The sequence below is a fragment of the Anomaloglossus baeobatrachus genome, chromosome 4 (genome assembly GCF_048569485.1).
Source record: "Anomaloglossus baeobatrachus isolate aAnoBae1 chromosome 4, aAnoBae1.hap1, whole genome shotgun sequence".
Lineage (NCBI taxonomy): Eukaryota > Metazoa > Chordata > Amphibia > Anura > Aromobatidae > Anomaloglossus > Anomaloglossus baeobatrachus.
Window position 1 is genome coordinate 58,349,870 of NC_134356.1, and position 15,432 is coordinate 58,365,301.

Here is a 15,432-nt window from a genome sequence, read left to right on the forward strand (position 1 = left end):
GAGCGTCCACCGCCTGCAGCAGGGCATCTGCTCGGTGGGGAGGTGGGGCCGTTCTGAATAATGGAAGCGAAGGACGAGAACAGAACACTGTCCTGTGCACGTGAGCACAATGTCCGTCACCCACCGGTCTGTGACCTGTGGCAGCTAAATGTCGCCAAAGGCGGGGAAGTCTGCCATCAACCGCGGATGCGGAGAGAGAGAGAGAGAGCTGAGAGTCATGAGGAGACCGCCTTGGTAGCGGTTCCTCCGGCTGCCTTCCTTGGGCGTGATTGAGCCCGGCCGGAATCTGAGCCCGTCTGAGGTTTTGTAGCCCTTTTGCACAAGGACAATTGGGACCTGCCCGAGCTTGGGAAGGACCGAAACCTCGACTGTACTTTTAGGACAGCTTTAATAGGGTAAGTCGCAGTGCAGACATTGCGGGGTTACGGACGCCTCTGCGGTACAGATGTACATGTGCTCAAGGCCAGCTGCGCAAGAACAGCTGAACAGGTTAGGTTGCCTATACGGCTGTGAATGCCGGAGCAACCGACACGCCGATAGCCTCCTAGACAGATTTCAACCAGAGTCCATCTGTCTGTGAATGGCAACTTTAAGTGAAGCCCCATCTCCAGTGCAACTATGTCTCTAGACGCAAGCCTGGAGATTGGAGAATCCACCTTTGGACCCTGGGTCCAGCGCTTGACCACGTCAGGGGAAAAGGGATAACGTGTATCTTTAAAAAACGTTTGGAGAAAACGCTTATCTGGTAAGCGTGGTGTTTCTGGACTGCTTCTCTGAAGTCAGCGTGGCCAGAAAAATACTCCATATCCGTTTGAGATACTGAAAAGGGACTTCTCCTGCTGTGAAGCTGACTCCTCCACTGGGGGAGCTGAGGGAGAAAGATCCAACCTTCCATTGATGGACGCTATAGGATCATTCCGTATGGCGTTACCATCCGGTGTATCCGGATTGAGAGCGATGTCAGGATCAAAGTCCTGGAGAGCTGCCTTATCATACAGAGAGTCCTCCTGGGACCCCCCCGTTCCAAATGAGGTTGGTCAGGAAGATTGCCCATGGCCTGTCTGGACTGCAAGTCTCTATCTTATGACAATATATCTGTCGAAACTGCAACTCCGTCCCTGTCCTTGGACAGGGTTGACAGGTGGTTTCTTTGGCCACGACTAGTAGAGACCCCGGCAGACGAAGTGCTAGAGACCCCGGCAGACGAAGTGCTACAGGGGAGCATGCACACAATGGGACGGTGTCATGAATAGCATCCCATGTAGTAAAAACAGCACTGAAAATCTGTGTTGCTTTTTTGCCGCCGCCGACTAGCCATCTAGAAGTATATAGCCAAGAATGGTGACCGTACAGTGCAATGTATAGCATACAAGCATAAAGTACAAATGAACACTGCAGCACAAGCAATACAAGCAGCATAGAAGCCTATGCCCTGGCACCCCTGCTCTTCTGCTGCTGTAGACTAGTCATCTAGGGGAATATAGCCCAGAAGAGTGACCATACAGTGCGATGCATAGCATACAAGCACAAGTACAAATGCACACTGCAGCCCATGCAATACAAACAGCATAGAAAAAAACCTGTGCCCCAGCACCCTTGGTTTTTTGCTGCTGTAGTCTAGCCATTCCAGGAGAATATAGCTAAGACTAGCGACTGTACAGTGCAATGTATAGCATACAAGCATAAATACAAATGAACACTTCAGTACGTGCAATACAAGCAGCATAGAAAGCCTGTGCCTTAGCACACCTGCTTTCCTGCTGCTGATGTGTCGCTCTCCAAGCGGGCATATAGCGACCTATGCAGTTAAAATACACATGTACACACTGCAGTATATATTGGGGTCAGCACTATGTGTGCCGCTTACCGCCCGCCTATAAGCGGGTGTATGGTCGCCATAGTCCTGCCTGGTTGCCGAAAGTCCGAGCTCGTACTGCAGTAATGGCTGCCGGCGTCTTCCCCAGCTCGTGTGAGGAGGGGCGGGCCGTGGGCGTGCCCCAAGTCAGAGCGGGAATCCGGCGTCCGACAGTGTGCAGTGAGAGGGCTGGAGCATGTAAATAAGGCTCCAGCCCTCGGCGCTGCTGATTGCTCAGCGCCTGTCCCCTTCCCTGAGTGACAGGGAGGGGGCGGGAACGAAGCGGCACTAGGCCGCAGAAGCCGGGGACTGGATTTATAAGCGCCGCCGCCGTAAAAGCGCGGTCGGCGCCCAGTCCCCGGCGAACTACAAGTCCCAGCCGCGCCGCCGCTCCCGGAGCGTCCGGCGCGGTAGTTCCCAATACACAAAGTCACTCAGCAAAGCTGCAGTGACTGTAACCCTTTACTGTCCCCGGCGCACTAGCACACCCAGCAAGTCTGGAGTGTGCTGTGCCTGTGTGTACGGGGACACAGAGTACCTGTAATGGTGCAGGGCCATGTCCCTGAACGGTACTCCAGCTCCGTATCCAGCAGGTTCAAATGGGTCTGTGGATGGAGCCCGGCGTCAGAGCTTTGAGGCCGGCAGGATCCCACTTCCTCAGAGCCCCTCAGGGGGATGTGGAAGGAAAGCAGCATGTGGGCTCCAGCCTCCGTACCAGCAATAGGTACCTCAACCTTACAACACCATCAACGGGTGAGAAGGGAGCATGCTGGGGGCCCTATATGGGCCCTCTTTTCTTCCATCCGAAATAGTCAGCAGCTACTGCTGACTAAAATCTGTGGAGCTATGCATGGATGTCTGACCTCCTTCGCACAAAGCTTGAAAACTGGAGAACCCGTGATACCACGGGGGGGTATAGCCAGAAGGGGAGGGGCCTAGCACTTTTTAGTGTAGTGCTTTGTGTGGCCTCCGGAGGCAGTAGCTATACCCCCAATCGTCTGGGTCTCCCAATAGAGCGCTGAAGAAAAGCTGATGCCTGAGAGGTCAAGGAAGACACATGCAGAGCAGAATTCCGCGTGACAGCATTAATCTCAGTCAGACATGCCGAGATTGCTTGGAGAGCCCACACAGCCGCAAAGGCCGGGGCAAAAGACGCTCCCGTGGCCTCATAAATAGACTTCACCAAGAGCTCTATCTGTCTGTCAGTGGCATCCTTCAGGGATGAGCCATCGGCAACAGACACAACGGACCTAGCAGCCAATCTAGAGACTGGCGGATCCACCTTGGGTGAGTGCGCCCAGCCCTTAACGACCTCAGGTGAAAAGGGATAACGCGTGTCAGAGTGCCTTTTAGCAAAACGCTTGTCCGGGACCGCTCTGGGCTTTTGGACAGCGTCCCTGAAGTTAGAGTGATCAAAGAATGTATTGCGCGTACGTTTGGGGAATCGAAATTGGTGTTTCTCCTGCTGAGAAGCCGACTCCTCTACCGGTGGAGGCGGGGGAGAGAGATCCAACACCTGGTTGATGGACGAAATAAGATCATTTACTAAGGCGACCCCCTCAGGGGTATCAAGGTTGAGGGCGAAATCAGGGTCAGAGCCCTGAGCTCCCACGTCCGCCTCGTCATCCTGAGAGTCCTCCAGCTGAGATCCAGAGCAGCGTGAGGAGGCCGGGGAAGAGTCCCAGCGAGGCCGCTTAGCCGGTCTGGGACTGCGATCCGGGCAGGAGTCCTCCGCCTGGGACTTAGGGGCTATCCTGGGAGCGCGCTGCGGCGCGGACCGAGAAGGCCCTGGAGGAGACAAACTAACAGGGGCCGGGGCCTGTGAAGAGCCCGGTCTGGACTGCAAAGCCTCAAGGAGCTTAGATGACCATTTGGCCATAGACTGTGCAATGGATTGAGAAAGTGACAGAGAGTTTCTCAGCGAAAGAGGCCAATGACGGTGACTCTGTCCCTGCAGCCTGCTCAGGAGGAGCAGGGGGATCTACATGAGCCGAGGGGCCCACAAGTGCCCCGGGCTCCGGCTGAGCAAGCGTGGCAGGAGTCGAGCATTGATCACAGTGAGGGTAGGTGGATCCCGCAGGCAACATAGCCCCACAAGAGGTACAGGCTGCGAAAAAAACCTGTGTCTTAAGGGCTTTGCTCCTTGTGGACGACATGCTGCAAGCAATAAGTGTCCCTTAGGAGAGCGACCACTGAGGGTATATGAGAAAGGGTTAAACAGCCGTTCCGAATATATATAATATATGTAGATATATATATATCACGGCACCCTAGGGGAACCAGCACCGGGTGACCGGTGTGGCTTACCAACCGCTGGTGTCCTCCAGATTCCCTGTCGTGGGTCCCCCAGAGCTGTAGAGATGTGCAGCTGCAGCATACACCGGCAGAATGCCAAACATGGCTGCCGGAGCTCTCAAGGGGGGAGTGGAGCCATGGGCGGCGCCGGCAAAAGGCGGGAATCTGGAGGCCCCATAGTGGTCCATGAGAGGGGAGGGGAGGCATGCCAAGATGCTCCAGCCCTCTGTCGGAAATACCGCCCTTCCCCCTGACAAGCAGGACCGGGGGCGGGATTTTTCGCGACTAGGCCGCGATGAAGCCGGGGACTAAATTTAAGGCCGTGCCCGACAAGCAGGCACGGCCGGCGCGGAAGTCCGATGAAAAAACAACGGACGGCGCTACTGGGGAGAGAGGCGACCTCTCTCCCCGTACCGTCCCCCCATGGGGACACAGAGTACCTTGAAGGTGCATGGCCCGGTCCCTGGGGATGAAAACGCTCCGGTCCAGCAGGTTCCACCAGGGGCTGCGGATGGAGCACGGTCTCAGCAGGTGAATGACCGGTGAAGCTCCCACTTCTCCCAGAGCCGCATAAGGGATGGTGAAGGAGACGGCATGTGGCTCCAGCCTTTGTACCCGCAATGGGTACCTCAACCTTAACAACACCGCCGACATAGTGGGGTGAGAAGGGAGCATGCCGGGGACCCCATAGGGGACCTCTTTTCTTCTGTCATACTATGTATGATAAATCTTTTTTTTTTTTTTTTTTTAATGAGTGGATGTGTGCCTCCTTCCACACAAAGCATAAAACTGAGGAGCCCGTGATCCACGGGAGGGTGTATAGGCAGAGGGGAGGGGTTACACTTTTTTAAAAGTGTAATACTTTGTGTGGTCTCCGGAGGCAGAAGCTATACACCCAATTGTCTGGGTCTCCCAATGGAGCGACAAAGAAAAATGATTGTGGAATTGAAGCAATTTCACCGCACTTGGAATTTTTTTTCTCGCTTTCCAGTACAATATGAACGGTGTCATTCAAAAGTGCAACTCGTCCCGCAAACAACAAGGCCTCATATGGCAATATTGTGTGAAAAATAAAAAAGTTACTACTCTTGGAAAGGGGGTGGAAAGAAGACGGAAAATGGCCATGGTGTGAAGGGGTTAAAGAGTAACTAAACTTTAATTTTTTTTTAATTTTTTTATAATTTGGACCAGCATGGAAAGTTATGAGACTTTATAAGTATCTTAGGAAAATTGTCTTAATTTCTGCAAAATAAAATTGTATGTAAGTGGCTTCTAAACCTTTGCTTTTCCCCCAGTCTATTCCTACCTACAAGCTGCATTGGAATGTAGTCATCTGGAGTACAAGATGATGGCAGTGATGGTCAGCTCAGCACCTGTGTATCACTAGCTCTGTGACACTGGAGACAAGTGGGTTAACATATGCATTGTCAATGATCCAGTGATGGATAGGAGACAGGAAATATTGATCTGCAGTTTATTAGTCAATGTGTTTCAAAGTGACACACTTATTCATCAGGAGCAACCACAAATTGATTTTTGGTTCCTCCTGATGAAGTAGTGTCACTTCGAAACACATTGATTAATAAGCCGCAGTTCAGAATTTCCCATCTCCTGTCCATCACTGGACCAGATTTTCACTTTCTGATTTCCAACTTCCCATATTCTTCTCATCGTGGATCTGAAGCAGCCTTTTTCTTTTAGTGCGTACAGGAGCTGTGACTTCACAACTATACCAGGTGAGCATTACGGCCATTTGTCTTCCGGTTTCTTCTCGGATAAGACCCTAATGTCCTTTTTGTCTTTTCAGTTCCTTTTTGACCATCACTAATGCTGTGGATAAGCTGCTGTGAGATTGTTCTGATAAGCATACTGCAATCAGCTGTACTCCAAATTAGTAAAGGCAGGAAAATAAACAGAGAGAAAGTAGGGGCTTGGAAACCACTTACATGGATTTTTTTTAACATTTTTTACAGAAAAGAAGCAAAACTCTCTAATATTTTGATTTGCGAAGTTTTATAACTTTCCATATAGGACACTTTTATATATGTATATATATATATATATATATATATATATATATATATATATATATATATATATATATATATATATATATATATATGCCATGTTTGGGGGTTCTGCCATCTTGATCCCTTCTTCTTCCCTCTAATTTGGTTCCCCTAATGAGGACTACATTTCCCTTGAGCCTTATATTCCTTTTGCTCCTTCCTAGTGGCAGCAGTAATGAATCAACAGCATAGAGCTGCTATCCTGACTCCCCATCAGCACAATAACCCATGTATTGGACTGGTTGTCAGACTAAGGATCATATTAACAAGCTTCCTATAATGAAGGATGGAGAGGGTCATGTATAGATGTAACAGAGGTTGTGGAGTGCTTACTGAAGGTTTACAACAAGCAGAGATCTTGAAAAAACCTCAGGAACTGTTACAGAAAGGTGAAAGAGATTTTTGGTACTCACCGTAACATCTCTTTCTCATAGCCTTCATTGGAGGACACAAGAACCATGGGTTTATATGCTGCCACCTGGAGGCTGGCACTAATAATACATTGTAGAAAAAAATCTGACTGCTCCCCACTAGGCTACACCTGTGTGTCCGACACCTCGTTATTCAGCTATTGCAAAAGCAGTAGGGTCAGCAACACCAAGACCTCTCCCAAACAAGGGTGGGTACTGCGTCCCCCAGTGAAGGCTACGAGAAAAAGATTTTACAGATATACCAAAAATCTTTATTTCTCGGTCGTTTCATTGGGGGACACAGGAACCATGGGACATCCTAGAGCTGGTCCCTGGAGTGGGAAAACTAATACCAATACTACAAAAGGAAGAGTCGCAATCCCTCAGGTTGTTACCTGTACAACTACTCTTCTCCTAACATTTAATCCCTAGATGCAAAGATAAACTGAATAATTGGGTTTCGGCTGCCCAGGTGTAGCCTGGTGGGGAGGAATCAGATTTTTTTTTAAGATGTATTCTTAGTGCCAAACTCCAGGATGGTTCCTGTGTCCCCCCCCAATGAAGCAACTGAGAAAATAAGATTTTACGGTGAGTACAGAAATCCTTTTCTTGCAGCCTTCATTGGGGGACACAGGAGACCATGTGCTGTCCTCCTCCATGAAACGGCAGAGAAAATGTTTTCATTTTTTTTTTTTATTACTATGTAAATGAGACAATACCACTTAAAACTGTTATATATTCATTTACCTTTGGTGTTTCTAATGGGTCTGAGAAACATCCCTGGTTTTTCCCCCACATCTGCTGAGTCAGATCTGGATGGCAGAGATCGGCACAGAGAGCAACCTGTGTTGCCAGATCTACCACGTAGACCGGAGGCCAGTGCCGTGATGAGGCCAAAAGATCCACATGATCTCGGGGGCTTTCTCCACGGACAATGTATTTGGATCCACAAACCACCTAAACAAAAGAGGGACATGATTGTATATGGATACGGCAGCCGCTGTCACCATCACGTTTTTACAGAACGGACAAGGATTTTGCCACAAAAACAAATCTACAAAAAAAACCTACAGGATTCTAACAGTAACGCTTCATTTTCACAGGAAAATCGAGCATTTGGTATTGGGTTTCCCTCAACTCTGTAGGTCTCTATATCAGGATATCATCAAAGGTCTCAGGAGCCATTGAAGAGACTAAAATGAGGATCCTTTTATGAATTTTATACATTATGCGAGAGAATACAAGACATTTTGTATTATATAGAAACCATCTTGTCTTATAACTGAATGATGTCATAGGGTTCAGCTAGCACTGATGGGCGGGGAAGTTTCACATTTCTACACACACCCCTGCGCCTTATTGGTGCATAGTTACTTCTTTGTTTGGGATACTATATAAGTTGGTCACATGATGTAATAAAACAGAAACTCTCAGTACTCCACAAATGTGTGTGCCGTATTATTTTCTCCAAGCGCTTGTAAAAATCTTATTAATTTGGAGTTCCAATGGCATAGGAGTGTATTTCGCTCACAATTGGGAAACAGAAAGCAGCATAGGATATCATGTGGATGAATAACATGTTAGTTATCCAGGCCCAACTTATGGGAACCGGCAGCCCCGCTGTCCATTGGTGTCCTCTGTAGGTAGAAGCACCATATTGATCCCTGGCCAGTTGCTTCTTTTCCCCGCCTCATATCGTGTTTTTTCAATGACCTGATATTATTAGTGATGAGTGAATACTATATAATTAAATATTTTGGTTAGGATTCTTCGTACTGAATACCTACTACTAGCCCAGTATTCGTAACAAATAACGAACCTAATGCAAGTCAATGGGGAACCCGAGCATTTACTTGCAATAGGTTCGTTATTCATGACAGATGCTGGAATAGTACTAGGTATTCGATACAAATAATCCCGAATAGCTTACTATTCGTCCATCACTAGATATGATCTTACCTGATGTGGGCAGACTTTATAGAGCTTCCCTCCAGTTAGATGAGCCGGCGGTTGTCTGATCTGAGTGCCGTTCTGCACAAACTCAGAAAGAGCCAGTATGGAGTAACACATGTTATCCTATACAACAGAAAAAAGGAGGATTGTCATGTTTCCATACAGTTAGGTCCAGAAATATTTGGACAGTGACACAATTTTCGAGAGTTGGGCTCTGCATGCCACCACATTGGATTTGAAATGAAATCTCTACAACAGAATTCAAGTGCAGATTGTAGCGTTTAATTTGAAGGTTTGAACAAAAATATCTGATAGAAATTGTAGGAATTGTACACATTTCTTTACAAACACTCCACATTTTAGGAGGTCAAAAGTAATTGGACAAATAAACCAAACCCAAACAAAATATTTTTATTTTCAATATTTTGTTGCGAATCCTTTGGAGGCAATCCCTGCCTTAAGTCTGGAACCCATGGACATCACCAAACGCTGGGTTTCCTCCTTCTTAATGCTTTGCCAGGCCTTTACAGCCGCAGCCTTCAGGTCTTGCTTGTTTGTGGGTCTTTCCGTCTTAAGTCTGGATTTGAGCAAGTGAAATGCATGCTCAATTGGGTTAAGATCTGGTGATTGACTTGGCCATTGCAGAATGTTCCACTTTTTTGCACTCATGAACTCCTGGGTAGCTTTGGCTGTATTCTTGGGGTCATTGTCCATCTGTACTATGAAGCGCCGTCCGATCAACTTTGCGGCATTTGGCTGAATCTGGGCTGAAAGTATATCCCCGTACACTTCAGAATTCATCCGGCTACTCTTGTCTGCTGTTATGTCATCAATAAACACAAGTGACCCAGTGCCATTGAAAGCCATGCATGCCCATGCCATCACGTTGCCTCCACCATGTTTTACAGAGGATGTAGTGTGCCTTGGATCATGTGCCGTTCCCTTTCTTCTCCAAACTTTTTTCTTCCCATCATTCTGGTACAGGTTGATCTTTGTCCCATCTGTCCATAGAATAGTTTTCCAGAACTGAGCTGGCTTCATGAGGTGTTTTTCAGCAAATTTAACTCTGGCCTGTCTATTTTTGGAATTGATGAATGGTTTGCATCTAGATGTGAACCCTTTGTATTTACTTTCATGGAGTCTTCTCTTTACTGTTGACTTAGAGACAGATACACCTACTTCACTGGAGAGTGTTCTGGACTTCAGTTGATGTTGTGAACGGGGTCTTCTTCACCAAAGAAAGTAGGCGGCGATCATCCACCACTGTTGTCATCCGTGGACGCCCAGGCCTTTTTGAGTTCCCAAGCTCACCAGTCAATTCCTTTTTTCTCAGAATGTACCCGACTGTTGATTTTGCTACTCCAAGCATGTCTGCTATCTCTCTGATGGATTTTTTCTTTTCTTTCAGCCTCAGGATGTTCTGCTTCACCTAAATTGAGAGTTCCTTAGACCGCATGTTGTCTGGTCACAGCAACAGCTTCCAAATGCAAAACCACACACCTGTAATCAACCCCAGACCTTTTAACTACTTCATTGATTACAGGTTAATGAGGGAGACGCCTTCAGAGTTAATTGCAGCCCTTAGAGTCCCTTGTCCAATTACTTTTGGTCCCTTGAAAAAGAGGAGGCTATGCATTACAGAGCTATGATTCCTAAACCCTTTCTCCGATTTGGATGTGAAAACTCTCATATTGCAGCTGGGAGTGTGCACTTTCAGCCCATATTATATATATAATTGTATTTCTGAACATGTTTTTGTAAACAGCTAAAATAACAAAACTTGTGTCACTGTCCAAATATTTCTGGACCTAACTGTACATATTATTAAGATTCATGAATGTGTAGTGCGCTGAACGTCTTAAATTCATGGTCAATTGTAAGGGATTTTCCACAATAGGCACTATAATTATTGCATATCACAAGGATGTACTGTGCCATAACTTAAAGGGGTTGTCCAGTGAAAAGACGTTATCACCTACCTATAGGATAAGTAATAACCTACAGATCAGATCTATTGAATGCACAAAATGTCACTTTATCCCCTTTAGATGGAGAAGCCGGCCCCTGTTCTGCACCATAGAAAGAGGAATTTATTCAAAACTAGCTGTACTACCCGGCTTCGCCCGGGTTAATAATTGTTGTTAACAAAATAGAATGTATTAACACAAATTTATTCTGCACACAGAAACCACAAAACAAATAGAAATGTAATTATTAAAAGGCAAAAACTAAGCTAATAGAAGCATTTCACAACATATATTTCAACACCACAGATATTCCACACAGATTTAACTAAATTGGCCAAGTAATGTGCTCTGTCTGTCTCTTTCCCCGTCTGCCTGTCTCTGTCTCTATCTCTCTGTTTCTTTCCCCGTCTGTCTCTTTTTAGGTCTGTGTCTTTCCCAGGTCTGTCTCTTTCCCAGTCTGTCTCCCCGTCTCTTTGTCTGTCTCTTTCCCTGTCTGCCTCTGTCTCTTTCCTTGTCTGTCTCTATTTCTCTGTCTCTTTCCCCGTCTGTCTCTATCAAGGTCTGTGTCTTTCCCTATCTATCTTTGTCTGTCTCTCTGGCTGTCTCCTCCTTTCCTGTCTGCATGTCTGTCTGTCTCTTTCCAGGTCTGTCTCTTTCCAGGTCTGTCTCTTTCCAGGTCTGTCTCTTTCCAGGTCTGTCTCTTTCCAGGTCTGTCTCTTTCCAGGTCTGTCTCTTTCCAGGTCTGTATCTTTCCCTGTCTGTATCTTTCCTTGTCTGTCTCTATCTCTCTGTCTCTTTCCCTGTCTGTCTCTCTGTCTGTCTCCCCACCGACATCTTATTACCTCACATATAAGCTTCTTATACTATGAATGTCTTTTGTTCCTATAGCAATGAATCACAGCTCCAACTAATAACTTGTAGTTTCAGGCTCCATTTACTTTAATGGAGGCATGTTTTTTGGAGAGTAACTGTAAAGCGTGGGGTTACATTTTCCTATCAAAAGATAGTCTACGACGTTCCCTGGGTCACATGAGGTGTCTGTGCAAAATTTCGTGATTGTAAATGCGACGGTGCGGATAAACGGATTTTTGTGTACTCACCATAAAATCGTTTTCTCTTAGCCATCATTGGGGGACACAGGAGCATGGGTGTTATGCTGCCTATCCATAGGAGGACACTAAGTAGATGCAAAAGCATAGCTCCTCCTCTGCAGTATACACCCCCTGGCCGGGCCAGGCAAGCTCAGTTTTAGTACACAAGCAGTAGGAGAAAAAAGCCAGTAAAAACTTACCTCAACAGAGGAACATGAGAAAAAAAAGAGTCATAACCAAATAAGGTACTGAGAGAACCAAGGCCCAACAGGGCAACAGGGTGGGTGCTGTGTCCCCCAATGATGGCTAAGAGAAAACGATTTTACGGTGAGTACACAAAAATCCGTTTTTCTCTGACTCCTCATTGGGGGACACAGGACCATGGGACGTCCTAAAGCAGACGGGTGGGAAACATAAAAGAAGACAACACAACCCAAGGACTAGGAACCAGTCCCAGACAGCCTGGAGCGCCTACTGAGAGAGGTGCTCTACTGCAGTTTGCAGAAGTTTCCTACCCAGATTTGCCTCAGTGGAAACCTGGGTATGGACTCTGTAATGCTTTGAAAACGTATGTAGGCTAGACCAGGCCGCAGCCTTACACACCTGTTCCACTGAAGCCGGATGCCGAATGGCCCACGAAGCACCAACTACTCGCGTGGAATGAGCCCGCAGCCGACTAGGAATGGGCTTGAGTTGCAAGCGGTAGACTTCCTGGATCGCAGAGCGAATCCAGCGAGCCAGAGTCGCCTTTGAAGCTGCCTGTCCCTTCTTAGGTCCCTCAGGAATGACGAACAAAGAGTCCGTTTTCCTAAAGGGGGCTGTACTGGATATGTAATATCTGAGAGCTCTGACGAGGTCTAACGAATGCAGAGACCTTTCCACCCTATGAACCGGGTGTGGACAAAAGAAAGGCAGAACAATGTCCTCATTCAAATGAAACGGGGTAAGAACCTTTGGAAGGAAATCCGGAAGGGGTCGCAGAACCACCTTGTCCTGGTGAAAAATCAGAAAAGGCTCGCGGCAAGAGAGTGCTGCTAGTTCCGAAACCCGTCTGATGGACGTAATTGCCACCAGGAATGTTACCTTCCAGGACAGAAGAGCAAGGGAGGATTCCTTGAGGGGTTCAAAGGGAGACCTCTGGAGACCGTCCAGAACGAGGTTGAGGTCCCATGGTTCCAGCGGCCGTTTGTACGGGGGAACTAGATGGGAAACGCCCTGGAGGAAGGTCTTGACTTGCGGTTTTTGAGCCAGGCGGCTTTGGTAGAAGATTGAGAGCGCTGAGACCTGCCCTTTAAGGGAACTGAGAGCCAACCCCGCTTGCAAGCCAGACTGTAGAAAGTCGAGAATTCTGGGGATGGCCAGAGACATAGGCTGGACGTTAGTTTCCCTGCACCATGAAAGGAAGATTTTCCACGTACGGTGGTAAATGCGGGATGAAACAGGCTTTCGGGCGCTGATCATGTTGGAAATAACCGCGGTGGAGAATCCCGCTCTTGTTAATACCCAGGTCTCAATGGCCATGCCATCAGCTTCAGGGCTCTGGAGTTCTGATGGGAAATGGGCCCTTGGGTCAGCAAGTCTGGGATGTCTGGAAGGCGCCACGGTGCGTCTGTGAGCATTTGTACTAATTCGGCGTACCAGGCACGCCTGGGCCAGTCCGGTGCTATCAGTATAACCGGGACTCCCTCTGCCTTGATCTTCCTGATTACCCGCAGGGTAGAGGTGGAAATATGTAAGGCAGGAGGAAGTGGTGCCAGGAGCAGACTAGAGCATCCGCGCCGATGGACTGCGGGTCGCGTGACCTGGCTATGAACGCGGGTACCTTTGCATTCAACCTTGAGGCCATTAGGTCCACGTCTGGTGTGCCCCAGCTAGTGCAGATGTGTAGAAACACATTTGGGTGGAGAGACCATTCTCCGGCGGCCAGGCCTTGGCGACTTAGAAAGTCTGCTGCCCAGTTCTCTACCCCCCGGTATGTGTACTGCTGATATCACTGATCCCTGTATTCGGCCCAGCTGAGGATCTTGTGGGCCTCGAGATAAGCCGCTTTGCTGCGGGTGCCCCCCTGCCGATTGATATAGGCTACAGCTGTCACATTGTCCGATTGGACTCGAATCTGACGATCCGCTAGCAGAGGGCTGAACGCTCTGAGCGCAAGGAAGATCGCGCAGAGTTCCAGGATATTTATGGATAGGAAAGACTCCTGGGGCGTCCAACGTCCTTGAGCAGTATGGTGCCGGTACACTGCTCCCCAGCCTAGGAGGCTGGCATCCGTGGTGAGGACCAGCCAGTTCACTGGGAGAAAAGATCTCCCCTTCGATAGGGATGAGGACCGAAGCCACCAGCGGAGTGCGTACCTGACTGAAGGAGTCAGGTGAAGATGTCTGTCCAGGGAGAAGGGCATCTTGTCCCAGGCCGCTAGAAGGGCTAGCTGCAGTGGGCGGAGGTGCAGTTGAGCAAAGGGTACTGCTTCCATAGCCGCCACCATCCTGCCGAGCACTTTCATGCTGAATCGAATGGAGCGAGACGGAGGACGTAGAAGGCAGCGTACCGCTCGTTGAAGAGCGATCGCCTTGTCCTCAGGGAGAAGGATCAAGCCCCGACGGGTGTCCAGGGACATGCCCAGGAAGGTGATGGATCGTGATGGGATTGGGGATGATTTGTCCAGATTCACTAGCCACCCTAAGCGGGATAGGGTGTCCACAGTGATCTGTACGCTGGTTGAGCAGTCGCGGAAGGAGGGGGCCTTGATGAGGAGGTCGTCCAAGTAAGGGAGAACGACTACTCCCCTGGCGTGAAGGACGCTCATGGCGGCCGCCATGACTTTGGTGAAGACCCTTGGTGCGGTGGCAAGGCCAAAGGGTAGAGCTACGAATTGAAAGTGGGAGTCCTGAATTGCGAAGCGGAGGAACTTTTGATGATCTGGGGCGATGGGTATGTGCAGGTATGCGTCCTTGATGTCTATGGAGGCGAGGAATTCCTCTTCGACCATGGATGCAATAATGGACCTTAGGGACTCCATTCTGAATCTCCGTACGTGCACATGTTTGTTTAGGTGTTTGAGGTCCAGGATGGGTCGAACTGACCCATCCTTTTTGGGGACCGCAAAGAGGTTGGAATAAAAAACCCCGAACTTCTCGTCGTCTGGGACAGGTATTATCACTCCTGCTGTTTGGAGCGAGTGGATTGCTGAGAAAAAAGCTTTGCGTCGTTTTCGAGTCTTTGGGGGGTTTGAGAGAAAGAACCGACTCGGGGGTCGGGTCCGAAATTCTATGTGGTAACCGGAAGACAGAAGGTCTCGCACCCATTTGTCATCTGAGGCGGCAGCCCAAATGTGTTGAAAGAGCCGCAGTCGACCTACTACAATGAGTGTGTCTTCCGGGGCGCCGAAGGAGTCATGAGGGGGGAAAACGTCGTGGCCGAGTCTCCCTAGTCCTGGACTGTTTCGGTCTAGGCTGCCATGACGAAGTGGGTTTCGGGGAGAGCTGAGAAGGTCGGTCCCTGCGTAGTCCGCGGCTGGTGGCGGGGACAGCACAGGATGTCGACCAACCAAATGAGTTCCGAAAGGAGCGGAACGAGGACTGTGAACGACTGGTGAAGGACGTCCTGTACTTCAGCTGGGGGAGGGAGGTACTCTTTCCTCCCGTGGCGTCAGAAATGAACTTGTCCAGACGTTCGCCAAACAATCGGTCTGGAAAAAAGGGAAGGCCCGTGAGAGACTTCTTGGAGGCAGAGTCCGCTCGCCATTGTCAGAGCCAGAGAGCTCTACGGATGGCTATGGTATTTGAGGCG

At 48.7% G+C, this 15,432-nt stretch overlaps 1 protein-coding gene across 2 annotated transcripts in view; it reads right to left on the minus strand.

Moving 5' to 3' along the window:
• HMGXB3 (HMG-box containing 3) overlaps window positions 1-15,432 on the minus strand; it is a 230,694-nt gene that overhangs the window by 13,775 nt on the left and 201,487 nt on the right. For both annotated transcript variants that reach the window (XM_075344369.1, XM_075344368.1), the window contains 2 exons: window positions 8,589-8,705; window positions 7,377-7,586 (listed from right to left, as the gene is read on the minus strand). In XM_075344369.1, the coding sequence (XP_075200484.1) occupies window positions 7,377-7,586; window positions 8,589-8,705 (327 nt within the window). The remainder of the gene's footprint in view (window positions 1-7,376; window positions 7,587-8,588; window positions 8,706-15,432) is intronic.